At 48.6% G+C, this 25,261-nt stretch overlaps 1 protein-coding gene across 1 annotated transcript; it reads left to right on the plus strand.

The window, feature by feature from the left end:
• The first annotated feature begins 597 nt into the window (after positions 1-597).
• On the plus strand, positions 598-25,261 carry LOC146355636 (vomeronasal type-2 receptor 26-like). Its single transcript, XM_084829945.1, has 10 exons — positions 598-679; positions 1,653-1,721; positions 4,980-5,117; positions 8,860-8,983; positions 13,469-13,760; positions 18,555-18,640; positions 19,187-19,388; positions 21,956-22,165; positions 23,440-23,566; positions 24,360-25,261. The coding sequence occupies exons 1-10, from the start codon at positions 598-600 to the stop codon at positions 25,259-25,261; spliced, it is 2,232 nt and encodes a 743-aa protein (XP_084686071.1).

Consider the following 25,261-nt stretch of genomic DNA (forward strand, 5'->3'; position numbering starts at 1 on the left):
TCAAAATAAAAAGTAGGAGGGGTTGGGCACCTCAGCAGGGACTAGCAAAGGTGCTGGAGCATTCACAGGCACTCATGGGTACCACATTTTCTGCCTGTGTTCTAGACTGTCCTGTGTTCTACTCTGGCAGTCACTGGCTCTCCAGGGTTTCAGACATGAGTCCTTCCCAGCCCTTGCTGTACAGAACCTTCTGCATGCAAAGTCTGTGCTCTGCCAATGAACTACAGGCCTGTTCTGTTCACCGTCCCACTAGCTCAGCTCCTCCGGTCTCCTTTCCTATTTGACCTGAGGTTCCTATCTGAGCAAATGGGGAGGGAGAATGGAGGCATCTAGGAGGTGTGCATTCAGGGAGACCATCTAGGTGTGCTGGAGGCCCGCTGGGGGCGACCATCACTCCCTCCCCAGTTGAATGCACAGACCAATCTCCAGACATTGGCAAGCATCACTGATGGTGTAAAGGTTGGGGTTGTCCATCGCGGGGAAATCTGGCTGTTTTGGGGGCCGACGGATACCTGTGAAGTTCCCCAAACTCGGGAACTTGACCAAGTTTTGTTTTGCTGCAAATGGCGGCGGCGGCCGGTGGCTGAAGGAGTCCCAATGCCACCGCCCACAGCCACTGGTGCCGCCACCTCCGTGCGCAAACCCCTCGCGCTCTCCGTGCCAAGGAGAACACGAGTGGGTTGTGCATGGCGGCGGAGGCAGGAGTCCCCACCGCCCGTGGCACTGCCACTATTATGCACAAATAAGATGCACAGAGAGCTTTGGCTATGGGGCAGTGTGGAAACAAGTAAATACATTTTCATTCATGCATGCATTTCATTCATTGCATTTATATCCCGCCTTTTTCCCTCCGTAAGGAACCCACGGCGGCGTACGTAGTCCTCCTCCTCCTCCGTTTTATCCTCACAACAACAACCCTGTGAGGTGGGTTGGGCTGAGAGTCTGTGACTGGCTCAAAGTCGCCCAGTGAGCTTCCATGGCAGTGTGGGGACTAGAACCCGGATCTCCCGGTTCCCAGTCCAACACTCTAGCCACTACGCCATGCTGGCAAGAGAAAGAAAGGAAGGAAGGAAGGAAGGAAGGAAGGAAGGAAGAAAGAAAGAAAGAAAGAAAGAAAGAAAGAAAGAAAGAAAGAAAGGCTCCTTCTCCCCCTCCTGGAAGGGCGGAGGAGAAAGAGCAATTTGGGCATATTAGTGGCCTTGCTTTGCGCAAATGGCTTCTTCTCCCCCCTCTCCTCAGAAGGGGCGAATGTTCCATTTGCACAGAATGGGGCCACTAATATGTACAAATGGCTCCTCCTCCTCCGCCCTTCCAGGAGGGGGAGAAGGAGCCTGCCTGCCTGCCTGCCTGCCTTCCTTCCTTCCTTCCTTCCTTCCTTCCTTCCTTCCTTCCTTCCTTCCTTTCGCCAGCATGGTGTAGCAGCTAGAGTGTTGGACTGGGAGCCGGGAGATCCGGGTTCTAGTCCCCACTCAGCCATGGAAGCTCACTGGGTGACTTTGGGCCAGTCACAGACTCCCAGCCCAACCCACCTCACAGGGTTGTTGTTGTGAGGATAAAACGGAGGGGGGGGATAAAGAGCCATTTGCATAAAGCATGGCCAATAACAGAGGGTCCCTTGCTGCTGCCTGCCAAGCCCTGTGCTCTCCTTGCAGGGAGAGCATTAGGGGTTGACAGGTGGTGGGGGCGGGAGTCCCCATTGCCCCTCATGCTCTCCTTGCGAGGTGGGCGGTTGGCAGGGGCAGGAGTCCTGTGCCGCCTGCCGACCCCTCGTCCCCTCCTTGTAAGGTTAGCAATCCACGGGGGCAGGAGTCCCGTGCCACCCCCATCCCCTTGCGCTCTCCTTGCACTGACTGCACAAGGGGTTGATGGGTGGTGCGGCACTCCTGCCCCCCCGCCCGTGAACCCCCCAGGCCCTCTTTGCAAGGGGACTCCTGTTGCTGCCACCCCCAACCCCTCATGCGCTCTCATTCCCAATGCATCAGGTGTGAGGGGTTGTGGGTGGCAGACATCTGCAAGCTGGCCTGACGCGCATGCTGGTTGAGTTGGGCGAGCTCATCCCCCCCCGGGATGAGTGGGCCAGAGTCCGGGGGGCTGAGCTGGTGAAAACTCACCGAGCTCTAACCCCAAACCAGTTTCCTCTGGCATCCCTAGTAGAGGTAGGTCTCCTGAGATGGGGTTAAGGCAGCATGTGATCCTAGGTCTGAGGCCTGCTTTGTCGCCCAAAGCTATCCTGAAATCCAGTGAACCCCACAGCACCAGAGAGGATGCTGAGGCATGGTAGTGAGACTATGGCCTTGGCAGGGACATGATCTGTGCCAAACAAAAAGTCATCCAAAGCATTCTGGAACCCCTTGGATTCCAAAGGTCTTTGGAGGTAGACAATTTTAATACATCCCCCCCTCCAATGTTATAACTGTTATAACAGACCAGACATCTCATCCAGCAATGCCTTATTGGTCAGCCCTGCACAGCTATAACCAGGAACCAACTCCTCCGTTTCCAGTCATCAATCTGGGCTAATGAAGTTTGGCACAAACTCAGACACAATCTTAGATCTAGGTGCTCAGATTTACACAGGCCAAAGGGCAGAAACTAGGGATGGACGAAAGGGTCTTACCTCGTCCCGCAGCTTGCTTCGCGGTGGGGGGGAGGCGCTTTGCTTCTCCCCTTGAAGTTTAGGTGAGGGGGGGAGGCGCCCCGCCTTGCCCGGCCGAAATTCAGGCTGGGGGGGGAGGCGCCCCATCCCTTGCCTGCAAAATTCAGGCTGGGGAGGAGCGCCCCGTCTCCCCGGCCGCGAAAAAAAAAAGTACAGAAAACACACACACACCCACACCCCCGTGATAGGCTACGTGACAATTTACGTAGCCTATGACGGCTAGATTTCCAAAGTCAGCCATGATAGGCTACGTAAATCATCACGTAGCCTATCACGGGTGACTTTGGGGGAAAAAAAAGCGCGTAAGAAAATGGCAATTTACGTAGCCTATGACGGCTAGATTTCCAAAGTCAGCCATGATAGGCTACGTAAATTGTCACGTAGCCTATCACGGGTGACTTTGGGAAAAAAAAAAGCACGTAAGCAAATGCTTTGCGTTCCTTATTTGGACAGTGGTAGTCTATGTAAAGATTTACGTAGACTACGGCGAAAATAAGGGCAACGCAAATAGCGTTCCCTTATTTTTGCCGTAGTCTACGTAAATCTTTACGTAGACTACCCCTGTCCAAATAAGGAACGCAAATGGCGGCGCCCATGGGGTGCCGACATTTGCGTATGTGCTTTTTTTTTTTTCAAAGTCACCCGTGATAGGCTACGTGACGATTTACGTAGCCTATCACGTCTGACTTTGGAAATCTAGCCGTGATAGGCTACGTAAATCGTATTGATTTACGATTTAAATCATCATGAGAATCTCATCCACACCCTGCAAAATGCTTGAAGCATCCAACTGTTAGGACGCTTTCAGTGTTTTCCAACATTCAGTTGCCACTAAAACTCCTATTCACCAAAGCATTTTGCCATGGATAATGGGAGCTGTGCTCCAAAAGTTGGGAATCAACTCGGGAGTGGGAAGACTTCAAGCTTGCAGGATCTACTACATTTTTTACTAGTACATTGAGTAGGGATGTCAGAGAATTCCGCCATGGATCTCGGAACATGCACTAGCATTCGGCCCCCCGAACTCCATGGCGGAACGGCCTGCCACCCCCCCACCCACCGCGGATCCCCCCCGGGACGAGACTTACCTGGGGCAGATTTTCCGGGCGGCAGCGAGAGCGGCGGTGGCTCTGGCAGCGGTGGCGGCTGGTCTTCCGACCGGCTGCCGCCACCACCATTTCCAGTCTTGTTAAAAAAAAAAAAGATGTGATAGGCTACATAAAGATTTGCGTAGCCTATCATGGCTGGGTTTAAAAAACACACACAATGTGATAGTCTATGTAAATCTTTACATAGCCTATCATGGCTGGCTGAGTTTAAAAAAACAAACAAACCGCATACGCAAATGGCGGCGGCTACGGCCACCACCATTTGCGTTCCTTATTTTTGGCCATCTGAATCTACGTAAATATTTACGTAGACTATGACGGCGAAAATAAAGGGGAACGCAAATAGCCCGCTACGCTATTTGCGTTCCCCTTTATTTTCGCCATCATAGTCTACGTAAATATTTACGTAGATTCACACAGCCAAAAATAAGGAACGCAAATGGCGGTGGCCATAGCCGCCACCATTTGCGTACATGGTTTTGTTTTGTTTTTCCCCAGAGCCCTCTGCGGCCGGAAATCCGGCTGTGGACAGCTCTGGGCTGGGCTGGGCTGGGCCTGGCCGGCTGCTCCGCGGAGCTGCCATGGAGCACAGCCGGCCATCGAGGATTCCAGGGGGGAGGAATGGATCACCTCCCCCCCATCCAGGATTCCAGGGGGAGGGATGGAACGCCTCCCCCCCCCACCATTAACATAATCCGCGAAAGGTAAGTCACTTTCGTACATCCCTAACATTGAGATCCCACAACTGGGGGCTGGTGCAAAAAAGTCACCACTTGGGGCGGGGGGACATTTCTTAGTCATTACAAGATTGTCAACATGAAACCAAGTTATCCGTTATCTCTGCCTCTGCTCCTTGCAAATAAACACTCAGAATGAAGCTGGAGAAGGACCCTCAAGTCTCTGACTGTCAGGACAGGTTGAAGCCAATCACGACAAGCCTGTGAGATGCATATATCAAATGAGGACATTTTGAGCTTCAGCAGCATCGTTAATGTATAACTCTGGAAGGTGCCCTCTAAACTGAAAGCGAAGAAGGCAAACTTCTATCCCAGATCCTGTCTGTAGAAACGTACTCTCGAAGAACATAGACCTGGAATCAGGGTGAACTAGAGAAGTCTATTTTCTTTACATACTGGTAACTGCCTAGTGGAGTGGTCAATTCCCACCAACAATGAAATCTCCTGGCCGGTAATAACCTACTTGCACTTCATCAGGCCTGATCACAGGGCACGTGGTCCTCGGTATCCTCCTGAGTCCCCCGAGGCAGCAGCAGCCAAATCATCATTGGCACGGAGAGATCTTCCCTTCTAGGTCAGAGACAAAGAGAACCCGAAAGAGAGATGATTTTACAGGTCCGAGCAGGGAAATTAGATCTTAGCCAGGAATGACAAATAGAGGGAGGCAAATAGAGGGAGAAAACGTGGAGGCAGTGACAGACTTTGTCTTTCTAGGCACAAAGAACCTCCCTAGTGAGGTTCGCCTGGCGCCTCCATTGTATTCCTTTCGGCGCCAGGTGAAGACCTTTTTATTTTCCCAGGCATTTTAGCATTTTAGCCTTCTAAATTTTTATCTTTGCTGTTTTAAATCTGTATTTTAAACTTCTGCACTGCTGCTAGGTTTTATTGTGGTTGTATTGTTATATTGTGGTTTTAATGTTCTGTATATTTTAAATTGTTTTATTCTGTGTTGTTTGGATTTAATTTTTGTGAACCGCCCAGAGAGCTTCGGCTATTGGGTGGTATAGAAATAAATAAATAAATAAATAAATAAATAAAGATTACTGCAGACGCTGACTGCAGCCAGGAAATCAGAAGACGTTTACTTCTTGGGAGGAGAGCAATGACAAATCTTGATAAAATAGTGAAGAGCAGAGACATCACACTGACAACACAGGTCCGCATAGTTCAAGCAGTGGTATTCCCCGCAGTAACCTATGGCTGCGACAGCAGGACCATAAGGAAGGCTGAGCGAAGGAAGATAGATGCTTTTGAACTGTGGTGCTGGAGGAAAATCCTGAGAGTGCTTTGGGCTGCAAGAAGATCAAATCAAACCAGTCCATCCTCCAGGAAATAAAGCCGGACTGTTGACTTGAGGGAATGATATTAAAGGCAAAACTGAAGTACTTTGGCCACATCATGAGAAGACAGGATACCCTGGAGAAGATGCTGATGCTAGGGAAAGTGGAAGGCAAAAGGAAGAGGGGCCGACCAAGGGCAAGATGGATGGATGATATTCTGGAGGTGACGGACTTGACCTTGGGGGAGCTGGAGGTGGCAACGGCCGACAGGAAGCTCTGGCGTGGGCTGGTCCATGAAGTCATGAAGGGTCGGAAGCAACTGAACGAATAAACAACAACAGAAATGACAAGGCCCCAAGTGATCAGACTCCATCCCAGCTCCACATGGAAGGGATCACAGCATATTTATATCAAGCATGTTTTCTCCAGGATGTCTTTGTTATTAACTTGCGGGATGGGAATCGATGGGAATCCTCAAGAATTGCAGTCAGTTTGATAATTCCAGGGTAGCAAAATTACCACAGGCTGAGAGTGCTGGGCTCCCTTTGCACTTTGGAAGGAGAAAACAGATTTGCATCACTCTGCTTCTCCACCGGCCAGTTGGTCTTGTCTTTAATTTTCAATTTCTGCCAGGGATGGCGGAGAATTTCTCCACGAATCTTTGGGAGGCCGAGTGCCGATGCATTCGGCCCCCCGAAATTGGTGGGGAAATTCTCCGCCGGCCACCCGCCCCCCCCGGGATGGGACTTATCTTCGGCGAATGTCCCTCTCGTCGGCGGGTCCCGGCGGCGGTTCGGCGGTGGTTCGGCGGGGGCGGGGGTGGCAGCCGGTCTCCCGACCAGCTGCCACCACCGCCATTACAAAATAAAAAAGTAAAGTTAAAAAAAACACACACACACCCGTGATAGGCTACGTGATGATTTATGTAGCCTATCATGGCTAGATTTCCAAAGTCAGCCGTGATAGGCTACGTAAATCGTCATGTAGCCTATCATGGGTGACTTTGAAAAAAAAAAAGCGCGTACGCAAATGGCGGCGCCCCATGGGCGCCGCCATTTGCGTTCCTTATTTGGACAGGGGTAGTCTACGTAAAGATTTACGTAGACTACGGCGAAAATAAGGGCACGCTATTTGCGTTGCCCTTATTTTCGCCGTAGTCTACGTAAATCTTTACATAGACTACCACTGTCCAAATAAGGAACGCAAATAACTGAGTGGATTTGGAGCTGCAGAAATAAGGGTGCTGAGAATAAAATATTGAAATGATTAACTCTCAGTCAGTAGTATATTTATTGCAATGGCAAAGCTTTCACATAAAAACTTCAAATATACTGAAATACGCATTACATTTAGATAGGGATGGCAGAGAATTCCACCACGGATCTCGGTGAGGCTGAATGCCAGTGCATTTGGCCCCCCGAACTCTGTGGTGGAACAGCCTGCCACCCCCGCCCCCCCGCGGATCCCCCCCGGGACGAGACTTACCTGGGGCGGATCTTCCGGGCGGCGGCGGCTCCAGTGGCGGCGGCGGCAGTGGCTGGTCGTCCGACCGGCTGCCGCAGCCGCCATTTCCAGTCTTGTTAAAAAAAAAAAAAGAGAGACGTGATAGGTTATGTAAAGATTTACGTAGCCTATGATGGCTGGGTTAAAAAAACAACAACAACGTGATAGGCTACATAAATCTTTACGTAGCCTATCATGGCTGGGTGGGTGTAAAACCCCCCACAAAACTGTGTACACAAATGGTGGCAGCTACGGCCGCCGCCATTTGCCTTCCTTATTTTTGCCCATCTTAGTCTATGTAAATATTTACGTAGACTATAATGGTGAAAATAAAGGGAACGCAAATAGTGTAGCGGGCGCTATTTGCGTCCCTTTTTGATTCGCTGTTTTAGCCTACGTAAATATTTACGTAGACTAAAACGGTGAATCAAAAAGGGACGCAAATAGCGCCCGCTACGTTATTTGAATTTCCCTTTATTTTTGCCATCATAGCCTACGTAAATATTTACTCCCCCCAACCATCAACATAATCCGTGAAAGGTAAGTCACTTTCGTACATCCCTACATTCAGACTAGCTCCCCTCTTGGAGAAGAAATACCAAGAAAGGAAAAGAAGAGAAAAGCTATATACTCAATTATCCATATCATTTGACATATACCTTAAGTGTTATTTTGGATCAGAAAAGGCTCAGCAGTTCCCTGTAGCTGCCCTCTAAAGCGAGCAAGACAAAATAAATAGAGCTGCCTGGACAGCTCCCCTCCTTCAAGACAGACCACTGGTCCATCTAGTTCAATCTTGCATACACTGCAGAGGCTTTCTTTCCCTGTTCTACCTGGCAATTCGGCCAGGGATTGGTTTTGGGGGTACAATGTGCACTTCAGGACGGGATGGTGGCCAAGAAGTAGGGTCTTTCCCTGGGGCTCTGGAAGCAAACAGTTCATACTGGGGGCAGGACCGACATTAACAAACTGAAGGTAGTAAAATATCCTCCTGATGCACTTGAGAGTCATCTTCGTCCCAAGGTGCCCAGCCCAGGAGTGGCCACCTTGAAGATGGTTGTTTGGTCTCTCTTTGGTTCAGGGGACACAGTTATGGGCAGACGTAGAAGCTGCCGTAGTAGAGAAAGATATTTAAAGTTTCTAGAATCTGTTGGCATACAGGACTAACAAGATATTGGAAGGATTTCAGGCCCACATGATAAGAGAACGGTGGGGTGCACATTTCACACAAGTCTCTAACTGTACAGAAGATCTGGAGGCTATGCTATTTCCACAGATAAAAGTCCCTCAATGGGATGAAAGGAAGATAGGAAGTTTCTTCCTCTGAGATAAAAAGACTTTGAAGGAAGCTGCATATGTATACTCAGTACTGCATATATATATATATATATATATATATATATATATATATATATATATAAGCTCAGTACTGTCTGTACTAGGAACGGGCACAACGTTTGGCCTGCGGAAACATTTGGCAATTTCAGAACGTGTTCTGGGAATCACCACAACATGGGTAACCTGCAGATGAAAGCATCAGATTGTAGCCCCCTGCCATCTTCCTTTCCTAAAAGCATCTTTGAGACCCATGTGTGGCTCAGGGACGTTAAGAGCGAAAAAGGAAGGGCCCTCACGCGGCTTGGAAGGCAGCCCAGACACCAGTAAGGAGCGCAAGCACGTCCGCGCATGCATGGATGTGTGCGTGTGTATCTATATATAGATGAAAGAAAACGTAGGAGGTGTAGTTCATCTTGGCAGGGATCGAGGGAGTTGTCCCTGGGCACACTAGTTCCCACGCATGCCACGTTGTCTGTATTGACTGTCAGTGGCTCTCCAGGGTTTCAGAAAAGAGTCTTTCCTAATCCTAAGTAGAGGTGCTGTGAATTGAACCCAGGGCCTTCTGCATGCAACGTTTGTGCTCTTCTGATGAACAGTGGCCCTTCCCTGCCTCCCTGTCCTTCTAGATCAGCTCTTACAGCCTCCCCTCCTATGTGGCTGGAGGTTCGTAGCAGAGTAAATTAGGGGGAGAGCAAACAGAGGCATCTTGAGCGTCTCTGTTCAGGGAGAACATGTGGGCCACTTAGCTGTGCTGGAGAGCCACTGGGAGCCACAGTCACTTCCTCCCCCCACCCCTCCATCCCTCTCTTGGCCATTGAAGGCACAGACCAATCCACGAGGAGTTAGCATCAACACAACTGGACATCTCCATCTGCTTCTGAAGGGCTTGATAATCCCCGATGGTGGTCACACATCTTGCATCTGCTTTTGCACAGGATCCTGTATTTTCTGGGATAGCTGCCATAATGGTATCTGGACATGTTTTTCATCCTTGGTATAATTGGTATAGACCAGCTTTCCCCACCTGGTGCTCTCCGTATGTGTTGGACTCCAGCTCCCATTATTACCAGCCACCATCACCAATGGTCGTACTGGTTAGGAATGGTGGGGTTTCCTGTCCAATCCATCTAGAGGGCACCAGGTTAGGGAAGGCTGGTAGAGACAATGGTATCTGCAACCTGAAAAATTGCCAAGAAGACTGAACACCAGGCATCCAAGAGAGTGTAGAGGTGGCGGAGACAGAGTTGAGGCAACACGTCATCCTCAGACTAAGGGTTCCCCCAGGCAACCTTCCACAGTATCAGAACAGATCCAGAATTCAACCACAGCATCTGTCTGGGTATGGCAGGGGAAGGTCCATGCTGGCTTGACTCCTGAGATGTGAACCTTGGATTTACAGTAGCTGCTCAGTGTCCCCCCGGCCCAAGGGGAGGCAGTGAAAACAAAATTCAAATCCATCAGTTTGAGGGTGCAATGGTGGCCGAGGAGTAGGTCTTCTCCACTGCCGCCACCCCCCATTGTAGGCATGATAATGTCCCCTCAAGGGTGCTTGGTCGCATTTATTCTGATACTTGCTGCACTTGAGCTCTAGCCAGTTTCTGGCCTGCTTCATAGCCAGAAACTCTCCTGAAATCAAGGGAGCCACCTGAACTCTGAATGACCAGATGGGACGCTTAGGTGGGAAACTGAGACTTGGGCATTGGCAGGGGCACAAGCCGTGCCAGTCAGGGACTCTCCCAACGCACTCAGGGACCCCTCAGATGCATAGGGTTTTGGGGGTGGACCATTGGAATAGGTCCTCTGCCCCTGCAAGGTATTATAACTGCAGACACACCAGACGTTTCATCCATCAGTGCCTTATTGTTCATCCCAGCACTGTTATAATCAGGTGCCAACTCCTCCCTTCCCCACTCCTCAGTTTTGGCTAACAAACTCTGGCATAAGCCTGGACTCCATCTTGCAATTTGGAGTTCAACTTCACACAGAACCAAGTTTGTAACCAAGTGAAGTTAAATCCCTGAGCCTGTCTGCCTGAGAGACAAGCGAAGAGTGATGCAAACATGTTTTTGTCCCTTCGTCCGAAGTGCAGAGGGAGCCCAGCACTCTGGGGCTGTGGTTATTTCTCTGGCCAGGAACTCTCAAATTACAGTAATTCTTGTTGAATCCCCCATGGATTTCCACCCAGCAAGCCAAGAACAAAGAAATCTGTGTGTGTGTGTGTGTGTGTGTGTGTGTGTGCTTAATATAAATATGCCCTGAGCCCTTCCATGTGGGGCTGGGGTGGTGTTTGATCATTTGGCACCTGGTCGTTCCTGGCTCAGATTTAACTCTCCTGCTGAGGCATGTATAATTGGCTCTCTTTCATGTCCCCTTTGTCTCTGACCATGAGGGGAAGATCTCCCTGTGCCCCTGAAGGCTGGCTCGGCCTGCTGCTCTTATTTTGGCCCCTGCCTCAGGCCACCCAGGGGGTGCTGAGGACAAGGTGCCTTTTGACCAGGACTTATCAACTGCAAGAAGACTATTACAAGCCAGGAGACCTCATTATCGGTGGGAATATACCACTCGGCAATTATTATCCCACGGAGACATGTGACTTTACAAACTTACCCCCGTCACCATTTACCTATTTTCATGTGTAAGTTTCCACAAGATGGATCTGTGACAGATGCTTGCCTGATTTGCTTTTACATTAGAAGGTTCCTGCCGGGGACGTGTCTCAGCCATGCTGCTGATGTTTGACATTTCCTGATTTGAAATATGAGTCTGAGAGGCTTGTCATGATAGGCTTTGACTTGTACTGAGAGTCAGAGGGCCAGTTAACCGCTTCAGCCACTCACCCTCACTGGGTCCACATGTAATGACAATTATCCGGTGGAGGCAATTAGGGAAATTGGGCAGTATGCGGCCAGCGCATGCAGAGGTGGTTTATTGAACACCTGTGCATATGTGAACCCAGTCAGACAATCGAGGGTTCTTCTCTGGCTTCATTCTGAGGTAGAGGAAGATTCCCCCTCCCGTCTCTGGCATCACTGATGGTGCTGAAGTAGTGTTGCAGTCATCCTAGGAACCAAACTTTGGAGAGAGCGAGGGAGCCGAGTGCTGCTGATGCATCTACTGCTGCAAGGCAAGATATGTGGGGTGTGTGCATGTGTGTGTGTGTGTGTGTGTGTGTGAGAGAGAGAGAGCGAGCAAGAGAGCGAGCGAGAGAGAATGCAATGCAATGCAATGCAATGCAATACAATGCAATGCAATTCAGAGTACATGAACATGGAGGGAAGTGTCATGGGACTCAACTGAGAGATGATATTTCAGACATTGTTCCACCCTGAATGAAGTCACTGGAAGTTGGTCTATTTGTAGCTGAGTTTGGAATAAACTATTTTCAGATCTTTATTCCAAATCTGCCTTTGTAGATTCCGGCCTTACATTGATCTGGACAGGTGATCAGGGGAGAATTTGCCATCACATGCCTTGCTAAGCAGGAGAACGGTTGATCTGCTTCTAGAACCTCTTTGGGGCAAAGAAGGTAGGCAGAGTTAAGCAATACTTTGGTTTTTTGTTAGGAATTGGATAATGACTAAGAAAACCCCCACCCCCAGCAGTCGTCACCCAAGAGAGGGGTGGGCAGAAGGTAGATCTCTGGGTGATCTGCAGTATATCAGACAGGACTTCTGACTCTCAAATGTTTAACAGAAGCAGCAATAAATGACTCCCTTTCACCCTATATTATACTGCTGAAACGAAGAAAGCTCGGGGGTAACCAGGAGTGGATTTGTGCGTGCGAGGACTCACTGGCTCTCCAGGGGTTCAGACAGGGTTTTTTCCCAGCCTACATGGAGGTGCCTTGAAACTGGGATCTTCTGCATGCAAAGAAGGAGCTCCACCACTGAGCTACAGCCCAGCCCCTCAGTAGTTCAGAATCAGGCAAAATCTTGCTTCGGTGTCACTCTGGAGGTGCAGTGATCTCCACTAAGTTAGGTTTGCTCTTAAAAGTATCAGACAAATTCCTGGAGGAAAGGTCTACTGACAATCATTAACTGTGATAGCTAACTAGGGATTCCACATATTGAGGCAGTCAACCCTTGGAGTTGGGGGGGGGGAGAAGAAAGGGGGCTGTTGCCATCATCCCTTTCTTGTAGGGCTCCCAGGAAGCATGTTGGTTCACCGTGGTCGGAAACAGGATGCTGAGCTGGATGGAGCCACCTTGGTTTGCCCCTGCAGGGCTCTTCTGATGTTCCTCTTCTGATGTTCTCCTTAGATAAATATAAGGGGGAGACTGGGTCAGTCAAGGGTGACTGGCCATTGTTAAGCCTGGTGTACCTCCCCTGTGGGACGTTCCCTGCTAAACTGTTTGTTTGTTTGTTTGTTTTTATACTATTCTTATTGTGATTTTATTATTGTATTTTGGTTTTGCCTGACAGCCACTTTGGAAGGATTTGCATGATAAATAGTATATTTGTGGGACATCAATACTTAAAATAGATAAATGATAATAAATGCGCTGAACTATATTGACCTCTGATCTATGATCCAGCTGGGCTCTTCTGAAATGCAGCTGGCAATACTGTTTCTGTGTGCACGTGTGTGCATGTGTGTGTGTGTGTATGTGTGTGTGAGAGAGGCAGAGACAACAATAGGGAGACATAGACAGACAGAGAGTCAACAAAGAACCTAGATTTCTCTCTGTGTCCTTGGTTTATAGACTGAGGGTGGCTTTGATCTGGAAGCTTCCCTCCTCCCCACACCCCAAAGGTGGGTCGAATTAGATGGACTTCATTGCCTTCCACTTCTCAGCAGTTTTGTTGGTGATTCCACCCCCCCCCCCCAATATTGTTCTCATTGCAGGTGGATATTCAAGTACTACCAGCAAATCCTGACCTTTGCCTTCACCATCAGTGAGCTCAACAAGGATCCAACTCTCCTACCCAACACCACCCTCGGCTTCCGCATCTATGATCACAAGGAGATTGTCAGAAGGATATACGTGAGCACCCTCTCTCTGCTCTCCACACGGGGACAAATGTGTCCCAATTATAAATGTGACAGGCGAGATAAATTGCTCTCTGTTATTGGGGGTCTTGACTCTGAATCCTCAAGGCAGATGGCATACATCCTGGGCATCCTCAAGATCCCACAGGTAATGAATCTGGGGGTGGGGGAGATGTGTTTGGGGCTTCTGCAAGACTCAGGAACATGGAGATGGAAGGGCCAGTTTCTGGAAGCAACGCAGTGGGTGTGTGGTGCAGCTGTGTTGCTGAAATTCTGGGTGGCAGGAAGGAATGGCCTTCCAACTTCAGCAATAACCTTGGCGATAATCCAGAATGAGGACCGTCAGGAGGCTGTTGCACGGCCAATCCCAGCAGCAGGTCTTTTATGTAAGGAAAGGTTTTCAACTGGGGAAACAACAAACATTCTAGCAACACCTTAAAGACTCACATACTAACATCTACTACATGTTCAAACTATCGAACAGTGGCACTTATTTCACATGCTAGTAAGGTAAAGCTCAAGAACTTGCAAGGTCGACTCCAGCAATTCATGGAACGAGAATTGCCAGATGTGCAAGCTGGGTTTAGAAAAGGCAGAGGAACTAGAGACCAAATTGCCAATATCCGCTGGATAATGGAGAAAGCCAGGGAGTTTCAGAAAAACTTCTATTTCTGTTTTATTGACTCTTCTAAAGCCTTTGACTGTGTGGATCATCACAAATTGTGGCAAGTTCTTGGTGGTATGGGGATACCAAATCATCTTGTCTGCCTCCTGAGGAATCTGTAAATGACCAAGTAGCAACGGTAAGAACAGACCACGGAACAACGGACTGGTTTAAGATTGGGAAAGGAGTACGGCAGGGTTGTATACTCTCACCCTACCTATTCAACCTGTATGCAGAACACATCATGCGATGTTCTGGGCTTGATGAAGCCAAGGCTGGAGTTAAAATCACTGGAAGAAACATTAACAATCTCCGCTATGCAGATGATACCACTTTGATGGCTGAAAGCGAGGAGGAGCTGAGGAACCTTATGATGAAGGTGAAAGAAGAAAGTGCAAAAGCTGGGTTGCAGTTCAACCTCAAAACCCCCAAGATTATGGCAACCATCTTGATTGATAACTGGCAAATAGAGGGAGAAAACATGGAGGCAGTGACAGACTTTGTCTTTCTAGGAGCAAAGATTACTGCAAACGCTGACTGCAGCCAGGAAATCAGAAAACATTTACTTCTTGGGAGGAGAGCAATGACAAATCTTGATAAAATAGTGAAGAGCAGAGACATCACATTGACAACAAAGGTCCGCATAGTTCAAGCAATGGTATTCCCCGCGGTAACCTATGGCTGCGAGAGCTGGACCATAAGGAAGGCTGAGCGAAGGAAGATGTGGCTGCAAAAAAGGCAAATGCAATTTCAGGTTGCATCAAAAGAAGCATATTTTCTAAACCATGGGAAGTAATAGTTCCACTCTTCTCTGCACTGGTGAGATCTCACCTTGAATACTGTGTCCAGTTCTATACATCACACTGTGTGAAGGATTCAGACAAATTGGAACGAGATCAGAGAAGGGCAACAAACATGATCAGGGAACTAGAATCTAAGTCCTGTGGGGAAAGGTTTGGGAAACTGGGTCTGTTTAGCTTTGTCACACAGAAGGCCACAACGTTTCTGTGTCATCCAAGATTGCAGGCTTGAATTACAGGAAGGCAGATTTTGGTTGAACATCAGGAAAAACGTCCCAAATGTCAGAGCAGTCAGACAATGGATCTGACTGCCTAGGGAGGTGGTGGGCTCTCCGTTGCAGAACTGGACAGCCGTCTGTCAGGGATGCTTTAAACTGGATTCCTGCACCGAGCAAGGGGTTGGACTCAATGGGTTAAATGGCCCCTTCCATCTGTATGGTCCAATCAGGTTCATCACATGGGGGCAGAAATCTGCATCAATACCGGGGCTTTCTCCATCCGGTTTCAGTGCGGGATTAGATCGGGATCCTAAACACAGTGGTTTCTATCTAGTTATATTCTGTTCCTTACCTTTTTGTTGCACAAAATGCTAGTTTCGCCCCCTGCAGGCGAGTCCAATTTGCCCCAAAGAGGAGAGTCAACTTCAGGCTGGGTCCAACTCGATTTTATTGTTTGCAAACAGTTGGACAGAGGAGCTCACACTCAAAAGCAGAGTCGACCCTGGGCACCCCCGCGCTGCAGTTTCATCGCTTAGCTTGCATTCCTCAGCCAGCGTGTTACTGTTGATTGGTTGCCAGCGGTTTGCCTAGCAACCTTATCTTAGGGTTACTGTCTGCTCATTCCAGGCATGCGCAGCTCTTACAGTACTATGTGCTGCTTAAGACACATACAGTGGCTTTTAGGTTACCTTTTTACTACATTTTCACAGGGTGGCTCCTTTTCCTCACAAAGCCATTACACACGGCGGGGGTGTTGTGAAATGTCCTCCCTGGTTCCTGCCCCTTTCCCTCCCCTCGCATATTACGGGTGGTTTTGTCGTGATTGACACGTAATGCAGGTGGACAGCAACCTCCCCCAAACTGCCCGCCCCCAGCCCCCACAGGCACCGGCTGTCCGGCGAACTGCTGGAATGCAGGCATGGTGGCCATTCTGTGTTGTGGAGTAAGCAGCCGAAGTTGGGAGCAAAAGTCGGTGCATTGCATTTAGGAAATGGCAACCCACTCCAGTATTCTTGCCAAGAAAACCCCATGGAACACAGGAAAGATCTGAATGTCCCTGATAGCCATGATAGTGCGGTCACTGAACTTGAGCCGGACATCCTAGAGAGTGAAGTCAAGTGGGCCTTAGGAAGCATTAGTAACAACAAAGCTAGCGGAGATGACAGTATTCCAGCCGAGCTATTTAAAATCCTAAAAGGTGATGCTGTTAAAGTGCTGCATTCAATATGCCAACAAATCTGGAACACTCAACAATGGCCACAAGACTGGAAAAGGTCAGTTTACATTCTAATTCCAAAGAAGGGCAACGCCAAAGAGTGTTCAAACTACCGCACAATTGCGCTCATTTCACATGCCAGCAAGGTGATGCTCAAAATCCTACAAGCTAGGCTTCAGCAGTATGCGAACCGAGAACTACCGGAAGTACAAGCTGGGTTTAGAAGAGGCAGAGGAACTAGAGATCAAATCGCCAACATTCGCTGCATCATGGAGAAAGCAAGAGAATTCCAGAAAAACGTCTATTTCTGCTTCATTGACTACGCTAAAGCCTTTGATTGTGTGGATCACAACAAACTGTGGCAAATTCTTAAAGTGATGGGAGTACCAGACCACCTTACCTGTCTCCTGAGAAACCTGTACGAGGGTCAAGAAGCAACAGTAAGAACCAGACATGTAACAACCGATTGGTTCAAAATTGGGAAAGGAGTACGACAAGGCTGCATATTGTCACCCTGCTTATTTAACTTATATGCAGAGTACATCATGAGAAATGCTGGGTTGGATGAATCAGAGGTCGGAATTAAGATTGCTGGGAGAATTATCAACAACCTCCGATATGCAGACGATACCACCCTAATGGCAGAAAGCGAAGAGGATCTCAAGAGCCTCTTGTTGAGGGTGAAAGAGGAGAGTGCAAAAGCTGGTTTGAAACTCAACATTAAAAAAACGAAGATCATGGCATCTGGCCCCATCACTTCCTGGCATATAGAAGGGGAAGAAATGGAAGCAGTGACAGATTTTACTTTCTTGGGCTCCAAGATCACCGCAGACGGTGACTGTAGCCATGAAATTAAAAGACGCTTGCTCCTTGGGAGGAAAGCTATGGCCAACCTAGACAGCATAGTAAGAAGCAGAGACATCACCTTGCCGACAAAGGTCCGTCTAATCAAAGCTATGGTTTTCCCAGTAGTAATGTATGGCTGTGAGAGCTGGACTATAAGGAAGGCTGAGCGCCGAAGAATTGATGCTTTCGAACTGTGGTGCTGGAGAAGACTCTTACGAGTCCCCTGGACTGCAAGGAGGTCAAATCAGTCCATCCTAAAGGAAATCAACCCTGAGTGCTCATTGGAAGGACAGATAATGAAGCTGAAGCTCCAATATTTTGGCCACCTAATGCAAAGAGAAAACTCCCTGGAAAAGACCCTGATGCTGGGAAAGATTGAAGGCAAAAGGAGAAGGGGACGGCAGAGGATGAGATGGCTAGATAGCATCACGGATGCAATGAATATGAACTTGAGCACACTCCGGGAGAGAGCGCAGGACAGGAAGGCCTGGCGTGCTATGGTCCATGGGGTCACGAAGAGTCGGACACGACTGAACGACTGAACAACAACAACAATGGTGGCAAGCCAGCATGGTGGCAAGCTGACAGGTCAGTATACCGCCACATTCACCACCCTGATGCCACTGCCACTGGCATCAGGACCGCACCCCCAACAACCCCAAACGAGGCAGGGCTTTGTTGCGCGACGGGAGAAGTACGCAGGCAGGCCATGGCACTCCCATTGTGTGGGCTGAAAAAAATACTGTGTTTTTTCCCTTTGGGGATAACATGGGATAGGTGGGGGAAATGATGGGAAAATCACTGGAGGATTAGGATGTCATGTAATGGACCTGCGAACTTCCGTAAGTGGCCAATCATGAACGTGTGATATATTGCAGGTGTAGAGATGCCGTATGGATTGTTTTGGGACACATTTCCATACAAAATAGCTCTTGTTTCAGACAAGTGTGTCAGGCATACCTCCTCCATGGCAGCCCTCATTTTTGGGCAATCACCATAGAACTTCCGTTTACATTCAGGAATCGATTTTTAAAAACTTCCCTCAGGATAAAATGTCATGCTTCTGATGAAGTTGTCTGGAGGAGTCCATGAATGTTCATGCCAGAGAAAAGCTGTGAGTCAGTAAAGTGCCAGAAAATGTATTGTTTTTACTGCAACAGGCTAACGGGACTACCCCTCTCGAAATTCCTTCTTTCAGCTTGGTTATGGCTTCTTTGAACATACTCAGAGCGAGAAAAGGGTATTTCCTTCCTTTTACCGGATTGATCCCAGTGAAAATATTCAGTACCTGGGCTTAGTCCAGCTGCTCCTGCATTTCCACTGGAACTGGATTGGGCTGGTTTCCCGCAGTGATGAAAGTGGTGATAATTTCATCCAGACACTGACATCATTGTTCAAACAGAATGACATCTGTATGGTCTTCTCTAAAATGCTGGATCCTGCTGACGGGGTCCTAATGATGGGGAAAGAATTTAAGGATATGTATATTCCTAGTTCTTGGCTGAAATCCTTAGTTATTATTCTTTTTGGGGAAGCAGAAGTTATATCATTGTTTATTTATCTCCAAAAGACCAACAGCCTATTAAGGAAGGTTTGGATCTTGACATCTCACTGGGAAATTGCTGCAACTGGGTCCCAGTTTGGCTGGCAATATCTAAAACCTTTCCATGGTGCTTTACACTTCAGACTCCACAGAAGGGATGTGCCAGAATTCAGGCCTTTTCTCCAGGCTTTAGACCCATTACGACCTCAAGGAGACGTCTTTCTTTGTGACTGGTGGGAAAACATATTTGACTGTCATTTTCCAAACTCACGTCAAACATTTCTAAGTGGAAATGGAAAGTGTACCGGAGAGGAGAAGCTAGAGGACCTGTCAGGCTCCAAGTTCGAAATGAGTATGACCAGTCGCAGCTACATCATCTACAATGCCATCTATTCCGTGGCACACACATTACATGCCATGTCCATCTTGGGATACACACGTGCCATGACGGGGGAAGACAAGCAGCTTCTGAAGGTCCAGCCATGGCAGGTAACACCCTCCTCCAGATTTGGCAGTGTTCTAAAAAGTGCCTTGGAGTTGTTGTTTTTAAAGGTCAGACCCTGGAAGCAAAGAGTGACTCTTAGAAAAGAGCTATCCGTCCATTCTAAAGATCCTAAGAAAGATTGCCTTAGGATATTCTTCTACTGCCATGATTTCCCTTAAAAAGCAATAGAAAGTCAGGGGGTGTCTCCACCAGCTATTTACTCTCAGCTGGCTGTGTGTTGAGGTCATTAGGCATACATGACGTCGTGGCCATCCAGCAGCCACCCCGGCCAGAGCTTACTGGGGAAAAAACGGATTTCCTGACACTGCTTAAAGTCTGATTCTAAGTCGGGTTCTCCACGGTACAGTTGTTGTGTGCCCCAACCCCCGCATTTACCTCGGGTCTGCTAGCCCCGGCCAGGTCAAGGGGTGTTTGCTGTCCCCTGTGTTTCCCAGTTAGTGTCTACTCAGCCGTAACTCCCATTGTGCTCAATGAGGCTTGCACACATCAGAATTTACAGAGATCCCCCAGAATTGAATACAGAGTTTAAAGCATCGATTCCTTGAAGCCGGTAAAGCACTTGATCAGAACTGCGATTCTCCGTGACTTGGTTCATTGCCTAGGGAAGTAGCTATTTCACACCTTCATTACAGAGATCCTTTGCTTAGAAAGGGGGCTGGTTCCCCATCCTTGTGTGTGTCCTCCCCCCACCTCCCCCACCTCTTTCCCAGAACAAGCATATGTGCGTCTACTTGGAACGAACTCCCACTGTGCTCAATGAGGCTTGCTCCTGAAATGCTGGTGCATCTGGATGTTCAGGGGAGAGTGGGCGGCGGGGAGCCTCTCTTACTGCTTGAGCAGCCCTTGCCAGTCAGATGATGTTCACGCCATCCCTCACCCCCACCACCAAGTATTTTCTGTGAAGTGATGTTTACTGGCTCATGGAGCCCTTCATGGACCAAGGTGCAGCAAAGCTGATTCCTTTAAAAAACAAATCTGGTACTCTTCCATTCACTTCTCCTTCCGTTGTTGTGAAGACATGGTCTCAGTAAAGAATAGCAGAGTATTATAATGGTTCTGTATTACTTATGTATTTTCAACTATGACTAATAAGGGAGGAATCAATGAAGCCCCCCAAACATGCAGTCCTTGTCTATGAAACAGTATTTGTTCCCCCACCAACTGGCAGAATCAAATTACATGCAGCTCTCTACCCCCCCCCATGCTCCTTCATGCAAGCTGACTGAAAATGTCGAGATATTGGTCTCCCCCCTGGTATGAGCCAATCTTCTCCAGCCCCGACCCAAAGATGTGAGAGTGTCTTCTAGCAAGTAGAAGCTAGCTAAGCTCCCACCCACCCACCTGAGATAGGGGTGTACGAAACCCCGCTTACCTGGCTCCGCCAGTTTCCGCAGGTGGAGGGAGGTGATAGGTTCCTCCCCTGGAATCCTCAACGGGGGGGGGGGAGGCAATCTGTTCTCTCCCCCCCCCGGAATCCTGCCTGGCTGGCTCCGCTCCGCGGCCTGGCCATGGAGCCGCCAGCCGGGCCAACCTGCAGCGGGGCCTCTAGCCGCTGCCAGGCTGCTGCAGACGCAAATAGCGTCCTGTGTAGGGGACGCCATTTTCGTCCCTATGCAAGCCCATGATAGGCCACGTATATATTTACGTAGCCTATCATGGCAAAAGCAGGGACGCAAACGGCATCCCCTACGCCATTTGCATCCCCGCTTTAGCCGTGATAGGCTACATAAATATTTATGTAGCCTATCACAGCTAAAGCAGGAACGCAAATAGAGTAGCCGCTGCCATTTGTGTCCCTGCTTTAGCTGTGATAGACTACATAAATATATACGTAGGCTATCACGGGCCGGCGTAGGGATGCAAATGGTGGCCGCTACTACGGCTGCCATTTGCGGCTGCAGCAGCTTGGCAGCGGCCAGCGCTGCTGGCGCCGCTGCAGCCAGAGCTGCAGCCAGGTAGGCTCCGTTTCGCAGGGCTTTCATGGTGTGCTGGGGAGGGGGGCTCCGTTCCGCCACAGATTCTGGGGGGCCAAATTCACTGGAATTCGCCACCCCAGGGATCCGTGGTGGAATTCTCTAACGTCCCTACCTGAGAACCAGTGGGGAAACGTCTTCAAATGGTTGTTGCCCAAAGAAGAAGCATCTTAGGATTTTGACTAAACCAGGGGTGGGCAACTTTGGGAAGTCTGGGGCTGTTTTGACACTAGACCCCCAAGCAGGATGCACCCCCTCCGTGGGTGCTGAAAAATAAAAATAAATTAATACAAGGTGATTCCTGTAATCGCTATGGAGTGTAACAAGGGCAAGAAAGCCAATTTTGACCCTTCTGGTGCTCTATAGCCACTATGGACAACTTTTCCTTTTTACTGAATTTGGTGGGTTGCAGGGGCTGCATGCTCCTGACTGGTCATGTGTTGCCCAACCCTAAACAGTGGGGTGCAGATGAATACCGACTCCTTCCTTGCTGACCATCGCAGTATGTTTGAAAACACCAGACACCACTCACAGTCACAACCCGTCACCCCGTTTGTTTAGTGTCTCTTTCATTTCAGGTTCTTGCCTCCTTGAGGAATGTCCAGTTTAACAACAGCGCAGGAGATGAAGTCTCTTTTAAGGGAAATGGCAAAAGATATGATATCCTGAACTGGGTCTTCTTCCCAAATGGGTCTTTTGATCCTGTGGAAGTTGGATGGATAGACCCAGGGGCTCCCCCAGGCCAAGACTTCAGCATTCGCTCAGAAGTGATCATGTGGGCTACAGAGGTGGGGTTGAAGCGAATGTTCTGGGGTCATGGGAGAAGTAAAGAACATTGCAGCTCTATGCCTTGCGAACAGAAGATGTCTTTCTAGAATATTCCAGAGGTCTGTGGAGTCCAGGGGAGTGCTGCTGCCCTGTGGTAAAGCACTGGTGTTGCATGCAAAAAGTTTGATCCAGCTAGGGCTGGGACCCAATTTAAGGTATTGGTCTTAATCTGAAAAGCCCTTTATGGCTTGGGGCCACAGTATCTAAAGGAACTCATCTTCCTGCCCATGCTCTGAGATCATCATCTGAGGCCTTGCTCCAAGTGTTCTCACATACTGCGATCCATGGGTAGCTATGCATGAGTGGGGCCTTGTCTGTAGCCCCCCCCCCCCCTTGTGGGATATCCTGTCTAGCTCCTGGCACCTACTTTGTCAACTATTTGATACCAAAGTCCCTTTTTATTCTCCCAGAACTTTGGAAAGAATTTTAAACTGCTGCTTATTTAATTTTTAAGGATATAGTTAATACTAGTCTTTAAAAGCATCCCTTTTCATGTTTTAGATGCTTGGGATTTGTCTCTTCATTATATAGTATTTAAAATTATCATTTCTTCTCATAAACCTTGTAATGTGTTAGAATCGGTTTCATTGCATTGGCTTTTATTATGTGTGCTGCTGCCTGAGAGCCTTGGCAAATCATAAATTTAATCCAGTATAGAGTCATAGGATCATGGAGTTGAAAGGTGCCTACAAGGCCACCGAGTCCAACCCGCTGCTCAGTGCAGGAGGCCTGATTCCCAGGCGGTCTCCCATTCAAATACTAACCAGGGCTGACCTTGCTTAGCTTCCGAGATCAGTACGTCTCACCATAGTGGGGAAGACTGTGACCAGGTAATAACCAAGTAATTCATTAAATAAATAAATGAAGATGAGGACTGGAATCTTGTTTTATTTTTATGGAGCCATTAGTCAGTGGCAGAGCACCTGGTGTGCATGCTTAAAATGCCGGATCTCAAGCTAGAGTTGGCAAAGACCGTTGTCTGAACCCCCGGAGAGCAGCTGCCAGTCAGAGAACACCGTCTTGAGCTAGAGGGACTTGTTATAAGGCAGCTTCCGGTGCTCCTATATCTGTCTCAGTATTTTGCATGAGCCTCTTCTGATATGTTTGCAAATCTCCAGAATAGGTTTGGGTCTCCAAATGGGCGATTCTCCTCACCATGAAATGGGAAATGCCGTTGAGTAACTCTGAGACCTGTTGTGTGGAAAACCTCAACTATTTCTCCCTTCCTTTTCAGAATCTGCCCTCTGCAAGATGTGTGGAGAGCTGCTTTCCAGGACACCGGAGAAACATTCCAGAGGGAAAGCCAGTTTGCTGCTATGAATGTGTCCGTTGTCCAGAAGGGACCTTTTCTAACGAGACAGGTAGCTGAAAATTTGAGAGCTGCCATGTTGCACTGGTTACCAGCTGTTTTCCAGGGCAAATTCAAGGTGTTGGTTTTGACCTTTAAAAGCCTATATGGCTCCAGCCCAGCCTATCTCAAGGAGCACCTCCAGCAACACCACACAGGCCACTCAACAAGATCAGCCTCGGATGGCCTTCTCTCTGTCCCATCAGCCAGGACAGCTAGGCTGGTGAGGACGAGGGAGAGGGCCTTCTCTGTGGTGGGCCCCACTCTGTGGAACTCCCTCCCTAGGGAACTCTGCCATGCTCCCTCTTTAATGAGCTTCCACCACACATTAAAAATGTGATTGTTTAGGCAGGCATTTGGGGTGGGTTAGGGTATTTTTAGAAATACGATGTTCTAATGTAGAATTTTGTTTTAAACTGTTGTATTGTACATTGCCCAGAGTGGCTGGGTGACCAGCCAGATGGGCAATCGAGAAATTTAATAAATTAATAAATAAATAAATATTCAAGTGTGGAATCCCTGTGGAGCGGAGCTGGCCGGCCAGGATTCTGGGAGGAGGGACGGAACGCCTCCCCCCCCCTGTGGAACCCGGCGGAGCCAGGTAAGGGGAGTTTTGTACATCCCTAGTATTTTGTAGCTTTCTGACTTTCAAATGAAGATTGCTGACGTTTAAACAAAAAATAATCTAAGGTGTAAAACAAGCTAGAGAATGTATATGTACATCATCTTCGAGATATGAACTGCCCCCCTAAAAAAGGACATCTGTGTCATGTTTGAGATGCTTTAATATTTGTTGCTCATTCCAGATGCAGATCACTGTGCCCCGTGCCCAGAAGATCAACACCCAAACAAGAACCAAGACCAGTGTCGCCCCAAGAAGATCCACTTCCTTTTCTATCAAGAGACACTGGGGTTTGTTTTAGTTTTTCTAGCTCTTTTCCTCTCTCTGATCACATCTCTAGTCCTGGCAACCTTCATTAAACACCGTGACACACCAATCATCAAAGCCAACAATCGAGACCTCACCTACGTCCTCCTCATCTCCCTCCTGCTTTGCTTCCTCTGCTCCTTCCTGTTCATTGGCCAACCCGTGAAGGTCACCTGCCTTCTTCGACAAGCTGTGTTTGGCATCTTCTTCTCTGTTGCTGTTTCTTCCATTCTGGCAAAAACTGTCATGGTTGTTCTGGCCTTCATGGCCACCAAACCAGGAAATACGGCTAGAAAACTCTTGGGGAGACAACTGACAAACTCCATTGTCCTGGTTTGTCCCCTCATCCAAGGTGTGATCTGTGCTGTCTGGCTTGTGACCTCTCCCCCATTCCCAAACTTGGACTTCCATTCCCTATCTGGAGAGATCATAGCGGAATGTAACGAAGGCTCGGTCCCCATGTTTTACACTGTCCTGGGTTACATGGGTTTCCTGGCCATTGTTAGCTTCGCAGTGGCTTTCCTAGCTAGGAAATTGCCGGACAGCTTCAATGAAGCCAAATTTATCACCTTCAGCATGCTGATGTTTTGCAGTGTCTGGATCTCCTTTGTGCCCACCTACCTGAGCACCAAAGGGAAGTCCATGGTGGCTGTGGAGGTCTTCTCCATCTTGGCCTCTGGTGCTGGTCTCCTGGGTTGCATCTTTCTCCCCAAATGCTACATTATTATACTGAGGCCCAATATCAATACCAAGGATCAACTTCTAAAGAAAAAAAATTAA

Source organism: Heloderma suspectum, chromosome 2 (assembly GCF_057233095.1).
Source record: "Heloderma suspectum isolate Gila_16-S chromosome 2, 16-S_ref, whole genome shotgun sequence".
Classification (NCBI taxonomy): Eukaryota; Metazoa; Chordata; class Lepidosauria; order Squamata; family Helodermatidae; genus Heloderma; species Heloderma suspectum.

What these genes read in the sequence shown, in the direction of transcription:
- LOC146355636 (XM_084829945.1), top strand. Translation starts at nt 598, where the DNA reads ATGCCACCGCCCACAGCCACTGGTGCCGCCACCTCCGTGCGCAAACCC. An exon ending in AAAGAGAGATGATTTTACAG is followed by an intron (nt 5,118 to 8,859) that starts GTCCGAGCAGGG and finishes CTTTCCTAAAAG; the next exon opens with CATCTTTGAGACCCATGTGT. An exon ending in GTCCGCGCATGCATGGATGT is followed by an intron (nt 8,984 to 13,468) that starts GTGCGTGTGTAT and finishes TTCTCATTGCAG; the next exon opens with GTGGATATTCAAGTACTACC.